This window comes from Leptonychotes weddellii, chromosome 7 (genome assembly GCF_054177405.1).
Source record: "Leptonychotes weddellii isolate Sample4059 chromosome 7, ASM5417740v2, whole genome shotgun sequence".
Taxonomy (NCBI): Eukaryota; Metazoa; Chordata; class Mammalia; order Carnivora; family Phocidae; genus Leptonychotes; species Leptonychotes weddellii.
Window position 1 is genome coordinate 773472 of NC_138375.1, and position 18681 is coordinate 792152.

An 18681-nucleotide genomic window follows, 5' to 3' on the forward strand; every position below is an offset into this window, starting at 1 on the left:
CCCCCCCCCGGGGTCGCGCAGACGCCCGGACGCCGCGCTCACCTGCAGCTTGGGCCTCCGCGCCAGGTACGGCTGGATGCAGTTACCGTCGCTGGCGCACGGCCGGGTGTAGACGATGCCGTACATGACCCAGCAGGTGTGCACCACGTACACCACGAACACGCCCACGACCAGGCTGGTGAAGGAGCTGCGGCCGCTCCACATGGCGCCGCCGCCCCCCGGGCCGAGCGCGGCGCCCACTTCGGCCCCGCCCGGCCCGCCTCGCAGCCGCGGGCCCCGCCGCCCGCCCGGCGCGCTGCCGGCCGCTCTGGCCGCCGCCGCTCACGCGAGAGCCGCCGCGCGCCGCCGCCACCGCCGCGGAGGAACAAACCCGCCGCGCGCCACGGGCCGCCGGCCGCCCTGCATGCTCCCGCCGCCCTCCGACCGACCTGTCGCCCCGGGATTCGCCGTCCGGCTGCCGCTTCCGGGTCCCGTGCCGCCCGCCGGAAGTGGGCGCGCCGCGCGGCCCCCTGGGAAACGCAGTCCGGCCAACGCCGCTCGCGCACGCACGCTAGCGACAGGGGCGCGTCGCACGCTGGTGACGTCTCCTGCCCGCGCCGTCCTCCCGGCGTGCCTCGCGGGGTCCGGGGGCTTGGGCTTGGGCTTGGGCCTGGGCCTGTGGAGGGCGGGATTGTCGCGAGGGGATTGGGACGGGGAAGGGCACAGGTTGGTGAGGCCGTCGCGAGGGGGCGACGGGGGTCGGAGGGCGGAGGGGGCGCCGGGTGGGGGTCGGAGCGGGGCGGGGCTGCGAGGGGGCGGGGCGGTCGGGGGCGGGGACATGTGCGGGGGACGGGCGGGGTGGGTGCGGGGCGGAGCCTGGGCGGGGCGGCCGGGGGACGGGGACATGGGCAGGGGACAGCCGGGGTGGGCGCGGGGCGGAGCCTGGCAGGGGCGGGGCGATCGGGTTGGGGGCGGGGCCATGGGCGGGGCCATGGGCGGGGGGCGGGCTCGGAGCCGCCACGGGGGGCGGCGGGGACCCCTGGGGACCGCCCCAGTCCGGGGCCACCAGCTGGACCCTCCACCGCGGGGTTGGTGCTGTCCGCAGGCCTGCCGGACCCACATGGGGTGAAATGTTAGCATTTAGGAACCTGGTTGGAGGCGATACCAGGGTTCGTGCCATTGTTGAAGCCCTTTCTATTTCTGGAGTTGCGGCAAAATAAAAAGTTACAGAAAAGAAATAGTCAACAAACAACAATTAAAAGGCGCGATTTCACTGGTTATGTTGTTTCACTATAAACCCCGCGGGGGGCGATTTTGAAGAAACAACATTCCTGGAATAAAAAGGTCTCCGTGCAGCGGGGCGGGTGCGGCTGGGGGGCCCTGGCGGAACCCCCCACCGTAAGGCTGCCTCTGCTGGGGTTGGGCAGCTGGGGAGTTGCAGGAGGGCGGGAGGCCAATGGCGCTGGGACCTTCTCCGGGGAAAGCCTCCCGGTCGGCCCTGGACGGGCACGCGCTCTGCCTGTTCCCATCAAAGTTCGAGAACCCTCCATCCCGCGGAGCTCCAGAGCCCATAGTTCAGCTCTCTGCAGGGTCATTCTTTTCTCTGACATAATCAAGAACACGGCAGGCATTTCTGGAAATGCTAGAAGCTATTCATGACCCAATAAACTGCTTAAGCTTTTCGGAGGAGGGGGCGAATTGCTTCAGGGTGGGGGTCTCAGGGGGCTCGCGATGGATAGGAGAGTGACTTAAGCAGAGACGGTGGAGGGGTGGAGGCCTCCCAGGAGAGAGGGAGCTAGGCTGAGTGCAGGGGTGGCTCTGGGCTACCTGCTCCTTGGATCTGGGCCAGAGATTTGGGGCCATTAGGGACTTTTCCCTGCTCTTACACCCTTATGCACTTAGTTATTCTGCTCTGTAGACCCCACTCGTGGCCCTATTGGCTCAACCATTGGAATGGTGTGTCATAGGACCGCCTCTCCCGTCTGTTCTCTGCTTAGCAAACCTGCCTCCTTGTCACCCTGAGTGTAAACTCCATCCTCTTGAACAGACTTACCAGCCCTCTGCAAGGTCTTTAGGCCATGCTAAAGTCACAGCCATCTTTGACCCCTGAGCTGTCATGCCCTGCACTCCTGCCACACCTGAGGAGCCCCTATGGAGCCAGGCCACTCCACACCCTGCAGCTTTGCTCTCACTGTTCTGGTCTGGGCAGTGCAGGAAGGAATGCTGTAGGCTGCAGGGAACAGAGACCAACTCCAGCTACGTAAGCATAAGAGAGGATTGGCAGGATATACAGGATGGGGGTCTCATGCAATCCAAAGGCCAGGACGCAGGCAGGCCTCAGGAAGGAGCTGCAGAGCCCCAGGGGCTCTGAGGTTCATACCCCTTTCCCCCCTCTCTCACTCAGACTGAGTTTTGATCTGGCTTGAACTCTATTCCAGGTGCAGAGAGTTATTGACAAGCAGGGACAAAAGCTACACCACAAAGCGGGGTGTCCTGCTGCTCCTGCATCTAGAAGCTGGTGCAGGCAGTTCAGGTCCAAGGATCCCGAGGGCGTCCTGCAGGACCAGCCAAGAGTGTCCCTGGCTACGCACAGGAGAGAAGTCGAACATGAGCCAGCAGGAGGTGGACGCAGAATTCATTGAAAGTATAGAAAGAGCGCAGGTCCAGACAGAGGCTGGGAGACTCAGATAGGAAAGGAGGGAGTCTCATCTTTGTTTGGGGCCTGGTCTGGTGGTCTGGTGTGTGTGTTCTCTCAGACATCCACATGTCTTACGTGAGTCAGTCATTCCTTGGAGCCTGGGGTCATGGCATCGAGATGTTTAGTGCTGGTGGCCTGGAATACACATATGATGGTTTCATCTGGTCGTTCTCGCCTGGTCCTTCCTTAGATGTTGTCTGTTCTAGAGAAATCACTAACTCCTTATCCCTTACGAGGAGGACATACACTATTTACACTATGAGGCTTGTGTAAAGTGGGAGTGCAGGTCCTAGTAAGAAGAAAAGCAGGAAAAGGAACAAAGTGGATTTTTTATGGAGTCCTTCCATTTCCCTATCTCAAAGCTGTAAAAAGGTCTTGCGTGGCATTCCTGGAAGGTCAGATGCAAACCCCGTGCTGTGCAGGGACTTGGGACAGACCCGGCTTCTAGGCTGCTTCCGTATCTTGGCTATTGTAGATAATGCTGCTATAAACAGAGGGGTGCACATATGTATCCCTTTGAATCACTATGTTTGTATCCTTTGGGTAAATACCTAGTAGTGCAATTGCCGGGTCATAGGGTAGCTCTATTTTCAACTTTTTGAGGAAACTCCATACTGTTTTCCAGAGTGGCTGCACCAGCTTGCATTCCCACCAACAGTGCAAAAGGGTTCCCCTTTCTCCGCATCCTCACAAACACCTGTTGTTTCCTGATTTGTTAATTTTAGCCACTCTGACTGGTGTGAGGTGGTTTCTCACTGTGGTTTTGATCTGCATTTCCCTGATGCTGAGTGATGATGAACATCTTTTCATGTGTCTGTTGGTCATCTGGATGTCTTTGGAGAAATGTCTGTTCATGTCTTCTGCCCATTTTTAATTGGATTATTTGTTTTTTGGGTGTTCAGTTTTATGAGTTCTTTATATATTTTGGATACTAATCTTTTATTGGATATGACATTTGCAAATACCTTCTCCCATTCCATAGGTTGCCTTTTAGTTTTGTTGATTGTTTCCTTCCCTGTGCAGAAGCTTTTTATTTTGATGAAGTCCCAATAGTTTATTTTTGCTTTTGTTTCCCTTGCCTGAGGAGAAATATCTAGAAAAAGTTCGCTATGGTAAGTTGTAATAACTTTAAACAATAAATTTCCGTTTCTGCTCTCCTATTGCTTCTTTCTAAATTGTCATACATTTCACTTCTATGTATACCATCAAGTCCATGATACATAGCTATTTTTGTTTTAAACAATTATATGTTGAATAAGTTAAACACGAGCACAGATGTACTTTCTACATATATTTATGCTCTCTTGGCTTCTTTGTGCATATCCTGGTTTCTAGCTGCTGTTTGTTGCTTTACCCTCCATTACTCCCTTTAGCGCTTCTTATTATGCAGATCCAGTGGTGGTGGATTCTGTCAACCATTATTTGTAGGAAAATGCTTTTCATTTGCTTTCATTTTTTTTGAAAGATATTTTCACTAATTTTAGAGTCCCCAGTCAACAGGCATGTTTTCTCCAGCATGTCAAAACACGCTGTTTTATTGTCTTCCGGCTTGCACTGTTTCTGATGAGAAATGAGCAGTTATTCCTAATCCTGTTCTTCTGTATAGAGGGTGTCCATTTCCTCTGGCTGTTCTTAGAATTTTTTTTTTTAAGAAGCCATTTTTTTTCAGCAATTTGTCAATGATATGCTGTAGTGTGGTTCGTCTTGTTTGTCCTGCTCGAGGCTTAGCAAACTAATTTAACTTGGGAATTTCATCAAATTTGAAAATGTTGCAGCCAAGAAGTCTTTAAATATTGTTTGCCTCTTCTGTGACTCTTGTTGAATGAACGACTTGATGCTGTTCTGATGTCGATGAAGGTCTGCTTATTTTTTCAACTTTTCCTCCCTCCATGTTTAGGTTTGAACACTTTCTAAGGTTATATATTTCAGGTTCACTGATTTTCCTTTTTTTCTCTGTAGTTTCCAAACTGCTGTTAAGCTCATCCTGTGAATTTTTCATTTCAGATGTTATATTTTTCATTTCTAGAAGTTCCACTGGGTTTTAAAATTTTTTGTGTATCCTGGAGAAAACACCATATGGTAAATGGACATATTCCTTTTATCCTTGTACAGGTGCCCGTTTCTCCATTTTGTGGGTATGTCCGCATGTTCAACTATCTCTGTATTGGTAGATATTTGAGTTGTTTGCAGCCTTTAGCTGTTAAAACGAGGACTGTAATGCATAACCTTGAACATACATCCTTCCTTCCTTCTTCTTTCCTTCCTTCCTTCCTTCCCGCTTTCCTTCCTTCCTTCCTTCCCTCCTTCCTTCCTTCTTCTTTCCTTCCTTCCTTCTTCCTTCCTTCCTTCTTTCCCTCCTTCCTTCCTTCCTTCCCTCCTTCCTTCCTTCCCTCCCTCCCTCCTTCCTTCCTTCCCTCCTTCCTTCCTTTCCTTCCTTCCCTTCTTCCTTCCTTCCTTTCCTTCCTTCCTTCCTTCCTTCCTTCCTTCCTTCCTTCCTTCCTTCCTCCCTTCCTTCTTCCTTCCTCCTTCCTTCTTCTTTCCTTCCTTCCTTCCTTCCTTCCTTTCTTCCTTCCTTCCTTCCTTCTTCTTTCCTTCCTTCCTTCTTTCCTTCCTTCCTTTTTTTTGCCAGCGTGTCTTTGGGATAGATCCTCAGAAGTGGAATTGTTGCTTGAAATGATAAATGCCTGTGTACTTTTCCAGCTATTGCCAAATGCTTTCCCTTGGGTGTATGGCTTGTGTCCTACCCGTGAAGTCCGAGGATGTCTGTTTCTCCGTAGCTCTGCCATCAGAGGGCAGTGTCAGACCTTTGGGGTTTGGCCAATTTGTTAGGTGAGATGTAACTTCGAGTTGTTTTCATTTATGTTTCCCTGATCATGAAAAATAACTGGCTTCCTTTGGAGCAGGAGTTGTGGTTATTCTGGGCCCCGTTCTGTGCTGCGCCTGGGTGTTTGATGAGCTCAAGGAATAACCACCACCCCAGTCCATTCCTTTCAGTGCTGAGATGGGACAAGCTCTGCAGGATTTATTCAGTGAAAATAAAATCCCATTCAGTGAATTTATGGGTTTGGGAAACTGAAAAGTGCAATTTAGGCGCCACCTAGGTACACATACCAGAAATAAGACACTTACCAGATGCAGTTAGGGGTGAGCACCCAACTCTGTGCGTCTTCTCCTCTGGGACCAAGCCGACTCTGTATTTCTAGATGTTGTCTCAGAAGGTGAAGGAGGCCACCACTGGCGAGTCCCGGAAGCTGGACGGCGTTGTCAGATTAGGTGCATACCCTCCGTAGCATTCTCTTTTGTGAAATCAGGATAACGTGCTGATGGGCAGCATGGTCAGGGAGAGTGAGGGTTAGAAGCCACAGAGCAGGACTTCGAGGAACGGCCACCTTGTGTGAGCTTCATGGCTTGTTAAGAACGCGGGTGTGTGGGAGGCGTCGGCTGGGCCCTGGGCTCTGTGTGAGTTCTTGTGGCTACCATAACTGGGTCCACAGATGGGTGGCTTCGCCATCACACATTTATGTTCCCTTGTGTTGGAGGCTGGAAGTCTGAGATCCAGGTGCAGGCAGGCTGGTTTCTCCTGAGATCTCTCTGCTTGGTGTGTCGATGCTGACTTCTCTGTGTGTCCTCACATGGTCGTCCCTGTGTGTGTCTGTGTCCTGCTCCCCTCTTCCTGTAAGGACACTGGTCCTATTGGATCAGGGTGCACCTAAACGACCTCCTTTAGCTTGATCACCTCTGTAAAGACCTTACGTCCAAACGCAGTCATGGACTGAGGTGCCAGGGGTCAGGGTTTCAACAGATGAATTTGCACAAGATGATTCATGCCATAACAGCCCCCCCCAACATGTCACTATAATCCCTGTTGTTTTGAGGGTCAGAGGAAATGCCAGGGGAGCATGAGGTCGTGGGAAGGGGGAGACGCAGACCAAGTCAGGGTATTCAGAGCTCCTCTGCGTCTCCAACACTTGGCTCTACACGGGTCCCTGGAGATGCTCCCCACCTGCTGGGGAGGGAGGAGGCGGGCATCTCTGTCATTGTCTGAGGGGGCTGGTGTCACATCAGGCGTGTGCCTGCGAACGGGGAAGTTTGGCCGGTTCAGGCATTGGGAGCGAGGCCCTTGGATTCCACTGCCCTCGGGAGGTGCTGATGGCCCCCCAGGGTGCTGCCCTCATCGACAGCCCCATTTCCCAGGAGGAAAATCAATGAGCTTACAGGTTGCAGCCTTAGAAGACACAAGCCCTATTATTATCTTACAAAAAGCGAGCTAGCCTTCCCACAGAGCTTTTAATGTGACTTCGTGTCAATACTGTGGTTTGCAGTCGCCTCAGGAAACCTGTTTTGAACAAATAGTAGATTCTGTTCTCTGGAACGCATGGGCACACACAACTTCTGGAAGCCAGCAAGCTGTGGCAACAGCTCTTCACGTGGCAGGAAGCAGTCAGCTCGAGGTGGCTGGGTTCACGCCTGATCAAGCGTCCCTGACTTTGGCTTCGGCGGACAGTTCCCCCACCTGCCAGCCCTGGGCTCTGACTGCTGACCGCGTGCGGTAACGACAGCCGCAGACCGGCCACGTGGACGCCCGAGCGACAGGCACTCCCAGGAGCGCGGACGTGCCCGGGCCCCCAGTCAGCTCCGGCGGCAGGGTCTTCGGACGCCCGGAGGGGCACGCCCGTGGCGGGCGTCCCAACCGTGCGGCCCGGGGCCCCAGACGGCCCTGTGATTGAAAGCACAGAGGCTGTCTGACGGCGCTGTCCTGACGTTAGTAGCCACTGGTTCTGTTCAATGCCCACAGCCTACCCCACACTGGAGCTTTTGCAGATAAGGAGACTGAGGCAGGAAGCATCTGGGGCTGGGGTCGGGGCCGCTGACCACCCCTTGAGCGGTGCTCGGGCCGCCCCCGCCGGCGTGTGAGGGGCTGGATGGTGGACGCCTGAGGGTCTGTAAGGAAGGGCCGGGGGTCGGTGATATGCGGGGTCTCCCCAGGCGGGAGGGGGGCTGGGGGTGCCCCGGGCTCTGCCTCTCTGGAGTCTGAGCCACCTCGAGGGGGTGGACGTGCCCGTGGCCGCGGAGGCCCGGGGGGCTCCCACAGGCGGAAAGCCACAACACGGGGCGTGTCTCAGACCCAGGAGCCGGGGCAGCCGCTGGGGGGTCACAGTGCCCTCCCGCGCCTTCAAACTCGGGGTCCAGTCAGCGGGGAGGAGGGCCTCCCAGCTGTGCCCGCGAGGAGCCGTGGGTGGCCACGCACATACAACAGGGGTCGGTCACACGGGATGAGACCACTGACGCTGAAAGGGGAGCTTCTGCCCCCGCCGGCTCTGCATTCCTCGTGGACTCGTGGGCTCTTGTTTTGTTAGCCGGTGTTAGGGACTGCATGCTCACGTCCCCCAAATTCCCATGCCGAAGCCCCAGCTCCCGCTGTGGGGTCAGTAGGTGCCTAGGCTAGATGGGGTCACAGGGGTGGGGCCCCCAGGGTGGGATCAGCGCCCTTGTAAGTGAAGACGCCGGTGTGCTGGCCCCCCGCAGCCCCCACCTCCAGCCCCCGCCTGTCTCTGCTGCTCCTTTCTCCCCAGGTGACACCCTCCTACCCCCAGGGCCTCGTGCTCCCGGGGCCTCTGTGCAGAGCCCCCAGCCGCTGTCCTGAACGTCTTAATGAGTTTCGAAAAGGGCCCTGGGTTCTCGTTTTGTGCTGGGCCCGCCAATTACGCGGCGGCTTCTGATTATCTGCAGCGTTTGCTGCTTGCTCGATTCTAGAACATACACAAGGTAATTTTGGGTTTGCTAAGTCATATCTCTGAGCGAAACAGATTTCCTAACTAGGGCACGGTGTCCAAGCACAGTTCTCTCGGTTTGTCGTGCCGTATACGGTCACAGTGCTGGCTCCCGAAGGCCTGGGCCGGGCAGGGGCCGGGGCTCAGGCACCCCTCCGCCTCCCACGGGCTGCGCGGGCCCTCCCCCGCCTGCTGGACGTCCTGCTGGCCTCAGAGTGGCCAGTTAGGGCGGGCAGGGGCCGAGACGGGAGGAGTGAGGCAGGGCCGGGGGGCTGGGGAGGGGCGCCCAGGTGCCCAGCAGGGGGGGTGCTGGCTCCTGGGGGCCCTGGCTGCAGGGAGAGGGGCTGGCCTCAGGCGTGGCCGGGCCGGGCACATGCACCTGCTCGCTCAGGTCATCTGGTTTCAACTAAACGAACCTCACCACACGGGTGGTGGTGTTGCCTCATCCCCGGGAAGGAACCGCAGGGAAGGAACGGGAGCAGGCTGAGCACAGGCTCCCCCGCACCCCCCGGCAGAAGCAGCCCGGTCAGAGGTGGCCCCCAGCCCCAGGGCCAGCTTCTTGCAGACCCTCTTCGCCTACCGGACCCAAGGGGGAACAGCGGCCACTGGCCGTGGTCAGCAGCATGGGTCAGCGTGGTCCAGATATATTTGTGTCTCTAGTTAGTCCCCTGGAGCCATAAGAAAATGAAATGGATTAAAAAGCCAACTTTTCCATGTGCTAGCAGTGATCAGTGAGCGCAGCTGGACATTCTCTCTCAGTGACCGCCTCGGGGAGAGCCGACACACGAGTGTGCGTCCCACAGCCACCACCCACCGGGGATCCTCGGGTCCTCTCCGCACCCTGGCTGGGTTTCAGCTGCTTCAACGCCGGGGACCACCCCTGGCCCGGGCTCGGGGGTGGCGCGGTGGAGGAGACGCTGGCCTCTACGCTGGGGATCCCTCCTCCAGCCAGGAGCCCGCGGCCGTGGACAAACCCCAGGCCCCCCGAAACGGCCCCCCGCGCGGGAACAGATTGAAGCGGGCGGCATTCATTTGCCACCTTGTGGAATGGATCTGTAGGTGACGGTCCCCTTCACCTTCTCAGCTTTTAAAAGGATCATTTTGTGGTACAATAGGACTTTTTAGAATTTTAGATTTAGTTTCTCTGTGTGAAAAAGGCTTAGCAGATATCAGAACGTTTAATAGCTGACGGTTGTAACGCACCTTTGAATGCGCTTGTTGAAAAGCCAACCAAATATTAGCCTTAGATCCAGACAGGGAATGAGCTCGCTGTGAGGCCCACGGGGCTTTGCAGCAGCACCTGCGGCCGAACACCTGCAGCCTTCAGCCTCCGACCCAAGAAAATGTTGTGTCTGACGGGCCCTTCATCTACACAACAAATAAGAAAGAGGAGCTTAGCTCCTGCAATAAGAAAAATTATTTAAATTCTAGATAAATACATTTGGTGCATAAGTCAATACAGGCTTGGTTTTTAAAGTTCAGTCAGAGAGATGGGAGGTTTTTGCATTCAATTTGGAGAAGGATGCCTAAGCAAATGGTGCCTTCTGGTCACGCTGTGTGCTCGGAGGACCTCGGGGTCTGTGGTCCTCACAGGGGCATCCTCCCCCGAAAATGCCACCCCCTCGAGGAGGGGGGCTGTTGCTCGGGGCGGAAATTCCTGGTGTCACGAGCGTCCTGTGTTCATCGAAGTCCCCCCAGGACAGTGAGGGGAGGCCGGGCAGGGGAAGAGAAGAATGTCCTTGGTCCCTTGGATGTTGGTGGAGGTCTGTAGCAGGGGTGAGTCAGCGTCTGAGTCCCCTGGGTCTGTGTAACACACTGCCTGTGTCCGGGGAGGGGGGTCTACCAAGTGAAGGCACGAGAAAGGGCCCCACGTGGGACCCTGCCGGAGGCTGTCTGGGCTACACCGCAGCCAGCCTGGGGTGGGAGGCCATGGGGGCGTTCCCGTCCCTGCCTGGCTTCGGCCCTGCCCACAGGCCGGCTCCCCATGTCCCCTGCACAGCCTCCCAGCCGTTCCCAGGGGCCTCTGAGAGCAACCCCAGGTCCTCGAGTTGGGCGGAGGGCACCAGGAACGCGGGCACAGCGGCCTGCGCATCGTGGCTCCCTCCCCCGGAGCGCAGCTGCACCGTCCAGCACAGGGCTTGCATTCCCATGTGATTCAGCAGTTCTGTCCACGGCGGGCTGGCGTGCGCTGGTGTAGGTGACCTGCGGTCCTGACCCCCGGGGGCGCTTGACTCCTGCTGCAGACGCTGCTACGGCTTCCAGGACTAAAGGTTGTGAGGCATCCTGCCCTGGGGCACGCGGATAACTCAGCCCCCACCCCGTCCGCCGGGGCCCCGGGGCCACTCTGCTGTGTGCCCGGATGACAGGCCCCCTCCCCCTCGGGACATGGCCCCTTCTCAGACCTGCCTGCCCTGGGCCTCCCGTCCCCACCTGCCAGTTTGGTCAGATGGGCAGTGTGGGGCTGGAGGGACCTGCAGCTGGGGTGACCAACCACAAAGGGCAGGACCCCACGTCTGCGACCCAGCGGACTGTGAGCTCCCGTCCCCCGCTCCGGCTGCCTCCCCGCCCCCGTCTCCCATCCCCCTCGGTCTCCGATCCTCTCTCTCGCTCAAGCATGCACACACCTGAGGCACATGTTCTACAAGACAGACCCTGCCCTTCGCAGGGGCACCTGACTCTGACATTTTCTATTTTGTTAAATTAAAAAGAAAATGAAGCCAGCCTCACTAAATGGACGTATTCTGATGTTTCCATTCCATGTAAGGACACCAGCCAGGGCAGCGGCAGGAACAGGGGTCTCAGGCTTGGCTGAAGGGGTCCCCGGGGCCGTGTGCAGGAGCCCTGGCCCGCTCGGCAGGTGGAAGGGGGGTGTGGGGCCGCCGGCTTTGCCTTTGTTTTCCCAGCTCTGGGGTGAGCCTTCCCTGTGCAGCCAGGTGGGCTGCGTTTGAGGACCCTGATCTGTTGGGCGGGCGCGGTGCCCCAGGCTTTGTGCTGCGTTGGTGACCCAGGGACCTCTGGGAGGAGGAGGGCAGTGTCTTCTGTGGGGGAAAACAGAGCATAGGACTTCACTCATTAACTGTATCTCAACAAGGCAACCTCTTTATTTTTTGTTTTTTTTAAGATTTTATTTATTTGAGACACAGAGATACAGAGAGAGAGCATGAGTAGGGGGAGAGGCAGAGGGAGAGGGAGAAGCAGGCTCCCCGGTGAGACAGGAGCCCGATGCGGGGCTCGATCCCAGGACCCCAGGATCATGACCTGAGCCAAAGGCAGATGCTTCACCATCTGAGCCACCCAGGCGCCCCAAGGTGACCTCTTTTTCTGCTGTCAGTAATCAGGAGGCTGGTAAAGGCCATGAAGATGCTGGTTAGATGCATCTACGGAGATTAAAGGGGATTGCGGAATCAAAACAAGAAAAGACAGACACGGAGAATCCACTTACCCCATCCTATTTCCCTGATGCAGAGCCTTTATTAAAATGCTTCTCTCAAAGGAAAAATCCCACAGCTTTTCTGGGATTTAACACCCAGACTTTGTGTCTAAAGGTCATTTAGCGAAGAGTGTAAATCCGATGGTAAAGTGCAGTGTGGACGGGGTACTGAGATGTGCCACAGACAGAAAAGGGGGCAGAGGCAGGCTCTTCCCTCCCAGGGAGCTTGCTTTCTGCAGCAGGTTAGTGTAGGAAGAAAACAAGGCTTCAGGAGTTTTCGAAATTAGTTCCACTTATATCAAAAAGCCTGCCATCTCCTTGGAGAATAAATATAGCACTCGTGTGTCAAGCCCCACAGGGGGGATTTACCAGAAAGACAGACTTTTAGATGTAATATAGGACCTTCTACTCATTCACACACCCATCCACCATCTATGCTTCTATTCATCCATGTGGTTCATCCACCCAGATACACCTCCATCCATCTATCCATCCTTCTATCCATCATCCATCCATCCACCCATCCATCCATCATCCACCCATCCATCCATCCATCCATCCACCATCTATCCGGCCATCCATCTTTCATCCACCCATCCATCCATCATCCATCTATCCATTCATCCATCATCCATCCATCCATCCATCATCCACCCATTCATCATCCATCCACCCATCCATCCATCATCCATCAATGCATCCATCCACTCTCCATCAACCCAAGCACCTGCCCATCAACCACCCACCCATGTATTCTTCTATCCATCCCTCTACCACCCATCCATTCATCATCCAGCCATCCATCCACCTATCCATCATCCCTCCACCCATCCATCCATCATCCATCCATGCATCCATCCATCCACTATCCATTAACCCAAGCCCCTGCCCATCAACCATCCATCTACGTATTCTTCTATACATCCCTCTACCATCCATTCATCCATCATTGATCCATCCATCATTGATCCATCCATCATCCATCATCCATCCATCCATCAACCCAAGTACTGCCCATCAACCATCCATGCACATATTCATCCATCCATCCATTCCTCTACCATCTATCCATTCATCATCCATCATCCACCCACCCACTCTCCCATCCATTCTTCTACCCTTCCTTGCCTCTCTTCTTCCACCTATCCATCTGTTCACCCATCTACTCATTCACCAAACCCCCACCTGTGTTCATGTAAATGCCCAACCATTAACTCATTTATCTGTAAATAAATATTAAGTGCCATTGTCAGCCACGTAACAGGCCTATTCAAGACACTGGCAGGAATGAAGACCAGCTCAGTCCATGCTCATAGGGGAGTGCCCAGCCCACTGAAAAGAGAGACAAGGAGTACCCACTTCCATGGGATACCTGCTGGGCAGGGCTGGGAGGGTAGGGAGTTTCAAGGAGCACTGACCTGGGCTGACCCCAGAAGCAAGGGTTACAGCAAACTTCCAGGCATGATGTCCAAGAGAAGCTGGGATGGTGTGAGGAGTCAGCAGCTGGAAAGTGGGGGTGGGAGTGGACAGGAGATTGTTCCAGAGAGAGGGACAGGCAGAGGAGAAGACTGGGGAGGTGTCTGACTAGGCTGGACCCAGCGTGTGGCCTCAGGGAACCTCAATTCCCATGCTGGGTAGACCCACCTCTGTTAGTTTCCTGGGGCTGCTGTAACAAAGCACCCAAGGTGGCCTAAAACAACAGAAATGTACTCTCACTTCTCTGGGGTCCACGTTTGGAGGGGAGGCAGGGCTGCTTCCTTCCACGGCCACCCCCCACCAGAGTCTGTTCCAGGCTCCTCTCCTGGCTTCTGGCAGTGACCAGTGATCTCCAGCCACATCACTGGAAACTCTCTCTCCCTGTCACACGGCCTTCTCCCTGGTGTGTCTGTGTGTCTCTCTCTTCCCTTACAGGGTCACCAGTCACCCTGGATTAAGCCCACCCTACTTCCGTATGACCTCATGTTAACTAGTTTCATCCTGGTCCATGTGTTTCCACGCGTTCCACCACCACCAGCATTGCACAATGAGAGCCGCTCGCGTTGGTGAGCGTGTGGGGCAACCAGAAGCACTCACATCTCGAACATCCTCCAAAACGACACTAATGTAACAATGATCATACGTCTCCAAGTACGGTCACACTCTGGGGTGCTGGGGGTTAGCACTTCAACATCTCCTGCTGGGGGACATGAGCCCCAGACACCCGTGCCGCCTGTCTGCTCTCCTGCTGAGCTGACATGCACCTGTTCCGATGCGGACCAGCGTTCCCGTCGGTTCCCGTTTTGCGTTCATGAACCCCTGCACGTGTGTCTGACACAGCGTGTGCATACTCTGTTGGGTGCACAGCTGTGGGTGGAATTGGGGCATTTGGGGATGTACCGCATCCCGGCTGGAACTCCTGAGTCAGAAGCAGAGCCTGAAATGGGGGTGCACCCGACTCAGAAGTGGGACACTCTCAGGAGAAAGCGAGGAGGAGGTGGAGGAAAGAACAGACACGGTTTCAGGTGAAGTCAAGCCCAGCCTGACCCACGGGGGGCTCGGGAGCACACTTCTACCTCAGACGGGGGTGCCCAGCATCTGCGCACTCGAATCAGTCAGTGACTGGCAGCCGGCCACCCCGGGCTGGCTCGAATCCCAGGCATCTCTTGGGGATGCAGTCCCCGGGTGTTCCAGGGGTGAGAGTTACACTGGAGCAGGTGGGGGGGATGGTCACACCTGGTGTCGGGAGGGCTACTGTATGTGGGGTGGGGCACCAGCAGCTGCCAGAACTGGGTCTGCTACTGTACGTTCAACTTCGTGGACAACGCAAACGCTTTCCCACATGGATGCGTTATTTTCCTACCCAAGATGTAGTTGGATTCCCGGCACCTGCCTGCTCACAGACGTGGGTATCAGACTGCTCAGATCCAGCTGCTGTGGCAGGAACGTCACATCCCATCTGCTTTGCACATCCTCATTCTTAGTGGGGTTGAGTGTCTTTTCACAGGTGCATCAGCCATTGGGACACGTCACCTTTGCGTGTGCCTGCCCGCTTTCCTATTGCATTTTTGTGGTATTAGAACTCATCATACATATATATTGGCTTTTGTCCAGGGTTCCTGGCTCACTGCTCCCCAAATTCTTGGCATTTCCCAAGAGAAGAGCCATGGGAGCATCTTTTGTTACAATGTGTGATCTCTGGTCCTGGATTCATGAAGTCCCTTCCTGCCACCAGGATCCGATGTGTATGTTGTCATTCACAAGCCTCTTTACACCACAACTGGGTTTACGTTCATGAGGTGACTTTGGGAAATGCCTGAAGGAGAAGGACTGTTGCCAAGGGAACCAGCCCTGAATTTCAATCCCACCCCCTGATTTCCAGGGGAGCCCCGAGGGGGGTTGAATCAGCCGCCAGTGGCCAACCACACCTGTGTAGAGAAGTCTCCTAAAACTGGGAAGGACAGGGATCAGAGAGCGCCCAGGCTGGCAAACCAGACCCCCTCCATGCGCCACCGTGCTGGGCCCCGAACTCCAGGACAGAAATTCTTTTGCCTACGGACCTCACCCTGTGTGTCTCTCTCTGGCAGTTGATTCGGATCCTTTACCATCCTTGGTAATAAACCAGTAATCTAGTGAGTTAACTAGTCTCCCTGAGTTCCGTGAGCCACTTGAACAAATTAATTGAACCCCAGGAGGGGGTTGTGGGGACCTCTGACTTACAGCCATTTGGTCAGAAACACAGGTGATGCCTGGACTTGTAACTGGCGTCCGAAGTGGCAGTGGGGTGGTCACGTGGGACCGAGCCCTTAGCCGGCGGGATCTGACGCCAGGTCCAGGTCAGGAGTGAGTCAAACTGCAGGACACCCAGCTGGGGCTGCCCAGAATTGCTTGGTGTGGGGAACTCTCCCTCATGTCAGAACTGGATTCAGAATCAACACTGACCACAGACCGACACCGTCCCCCGGTTTATTGATTTGTAGGAGTTCTTTATATATTTGAGATCACTTCCATATGTGGCTCAGCCCCGGGCAGCATATGGCTGTCTGTCCACGGGCTGCCCAGGCAGGACCCCAGCCCAGACACCTGGGACCAGGACACCCGCGAAACTCCTGTCACAACCCAAGGGTTGTGGAGACAAGAACTCTCAGCAATGCAGGGGTGGCGGGCTCCATGGAAGGAGCGCCCTGGGACTGTCCAGAGTGGTGCTGCATCCCTGGGCTGTGCTTGGCTTTCCATGAGGATCTCTGCTGATTGCTGCAGACCCAGTGTGAGAGTGTGTGTGTGTCCATGTGCACTGTCCACATGCCGTGTGGGTGTGTGTCCATGTGCACATGCATGCACGCACGTGTGTGGGTATGAGGAGCACAGCCTACACATCTGCATGATCATGTGTGTGGCATGTGCAGCATGCATGCTGTGTGTACACGCATGTGTGTCCCTGTGTGTCCGGGGATATGGAGGAAGGACAGCCTGACCCACAGGAGTTCTGGGATGTCTTTCTCACTCCAAGACCTCTGGCCCCACAGCTCTCCCAGGTATGTGACTCCTAGAAGCCTCCCTGTGGGGGCTGTGGCCACAATCAGGCCTCTGTTTTGCCAGCTTCTTCCAGGGACCTGCAGGTGCCCACCCTGCACCTGGGGTGAGGGCACAGCTGGAAGAGAACAGGCCAGGGTCCTGCCTGCACCACGAGAGGCCACCAACAGTGAGTCCGAGTGGACCTTGCCTGCTCCCGAGGCACCTTGGTGACTGGGGAGCAGGGGGCATAATGACGCTGTGGACCATGTGGTTCCTCCCCTTGGGGCAGGTTTTTTGTTCCCCCCCCAGGGTGTGTTGTGATGGCTCATCTTCACCTTCACATGCAGAGGCTGGCAGAGGTGGGGACACCGGTGTGGACAGGACCCAGGGGAAGCAGCACAGGAAGCTCTGGATGGTTGAGGCGTGGCTCCCTGGCATGTGGCCGGGGATGGAGCTGACCAAGGACTTTGTGTGTGTCCCGTGGTCCCTGATAAAGTGACACCCGAAGGAAGCAAGGTGTACTTTGGGGGATCTGGAGGAAGAATGATCGCATGGGTGGGGTTATGAGGGTCCTCTTGTGGGTGTGCCTTCAGGATCCTCTGGCTGGGGCAGCGCTAGGAGGCTGGGGGGAGGGACCAGTGTCCTATGAGGTGGGTCATGGCCTGGCGGGAGGGACCCGCTGCCTGAATGCTCAGACCAAGGTAGGGATGTTGGTGTTTATTCCAAGCTTAACGATAAGCCAGAGAGGTCTCCTCTGGGCTGTGGCCAGAGCTGCCTGGTATCTAGAAGGACCCTTTTGGCCACAGAGTGGATAAGAGATCCTCAGGGGACCAAGGGCAGGGATCCACTCGGGACTCTGGGGTCCTATCCCCAGCAGAGGGGCTTGGGCCGGGGGGTGGCGGTGGTTTGACTACAGGGCTGGAGTCTGGACACGTGGAGAGCCTGCAGGGAGCTGATGGCGGAGGAAGGCTCAGGAGCGGCAGGACGGGTGGTGCAGAGCCCCTGGGCGTGAGGGGAGCTTGCAGGCCTGTGCCCTGGGGCGCTCCCTCTGGGTGGGAGAGGGGCTGCCGCCCTCGGGGCAGGGGTGAGCCACAGCTCGAGCAGAAGAAGGCGGCCACACAGCTACGGTCCATTTTCCCACGTAGATTTATTTTTGGTGACGACCCACACAAGGAGCCGACTACGGACACAGACAGACAGACGTTGACGACACCCTTATCTACACAGAGTACTCAAGGCGCCTCGAAAGGCGAGGGTCAACCCGATTCCTCCTGGCCACGACCGCCAACCACCTGCAGCCCACGAGCCAGCCTCCCGAGCGCTGGGCTCCTCAGCCCGTGGCACCAAGGTCCCCTGGCCGGGGGTGGCCGCGTGGCGGTGCGCACAGTGTGGCCTCTCAGCGCCAGGGGCACAGAGCCGCGTGCTGCCTCCGGCCGTGGCCTTCGGGCGACGCCAGTGTGCGGGCGCAGTGTGGCCGCGCTCCTCGCTTGGTGCTGCCGCTAACCTCAGGAACGGCGCCCAGAACATCAGCAGACAGACCTTCAGAAGCCGACCCTGCATTCTGAGAAGGAGTTCTGATGCACAGCTAAACAGATTTAAAAGCCATTCCCTCACGCCAGCCGTGTGGCTGTGGCTGTGACGTGTGCCCGGGAGAACTGGAACCCCGGCGGGCGCTGCCTCCCCAGGTCCTAGGTCTCCCGGCTGCCTGCTGCGGGGGCTCTGCGCGGTCAGGGCCCAGCAGGGTGGGGGCACGCGTCCCTTCCTCCCGTGGCCGGGGGTCCGCAGTGAGGTGGCCATGACTGAGCGGGGCCCACCGTGGGCAGGAGGGGTGGCAGCCACGTGGATCCCCGGAGTCGTGTTTCTGTTCTGTCAGCGAGGAGGAAATACAGAGCATCTCCATCACGCACACCAGGACCCTGGGCGGGCTCCGAGCACACGGGGTGCATGGTGTGGGGACACGTGGTGGCCCCCACTTTATTGCCTTTTGTGGTTTCCCCAGTGCACCTTCTGCACGATTAGGCAACATATGATATTTGGCTCTTTTAGTTTGAGCAAAATAAAATACCCAGGAAGTCATGAGCACTGGGCTCTCAGCATCCACAATTACCGCTTTTCTCCTCAACCCACGGATGACAGACAGCAAGACCCGCGCTCCGGGGCGGCCGGCGGGGGGCGGGGGCGGAAGGGAGCTGGCCTGGCACAAACAGAACATGGACGGATGTTTTCTACCTGCAGGAACGGGCACGGATCTACGTTAAGCGATCACAGACACAGCACGGACGGCCAGTCCTCTCCCCGTGGCAAAGGAAGGG

The 18681-nt window shown here is 56.5% G+C and overlaps 3 protein-coding genes across 3 annotated transcripts in view; 1 reads left to right on the forward strand and 2 right to left on the reverse strand.

The window, feature by feature from the left end:
• Nucleotides 1–275, reverse strand: part of CLPTM1L (CLPTM1 like) — an 8592-nt gene extending 8317 nt beyond the window's left edge. The window contains exon 1 of the mRNA XM_081825782.1: nt 43–275. Within this exon, the coding sequence (XP_081681908.1) occupies nt 43–204 (162 nt within the window). The 5' untranslated portion in view covers nt 205–275. The remainder of the gene's footprint in view (nt 1–42) is intronic.
• Nucleotides 1–18681, forward strand: part of SLC6A19 (solute carrier family 6 member 19) — a 251713-nt gene that overhangs the window by 70845 nt on the left and 162187 nt on the right. The window lies entirely within an intron of this gene.
• The window catches only part of SLC6A3 (solute carrier family 6 member 3), a 52709-nt gene continuing 34349 nt past the window's right edge, over nt 322–18681 (reverse strand). The window contains exon 14 of the mRNA XM_081825783.1: nt 322–655. Within this exon, the coding sequence (XP_081681909.1) occupies nt 322–655 (334 nt within the window). The remainder of the gene's footprint in view (nt 656–18681) is intronic.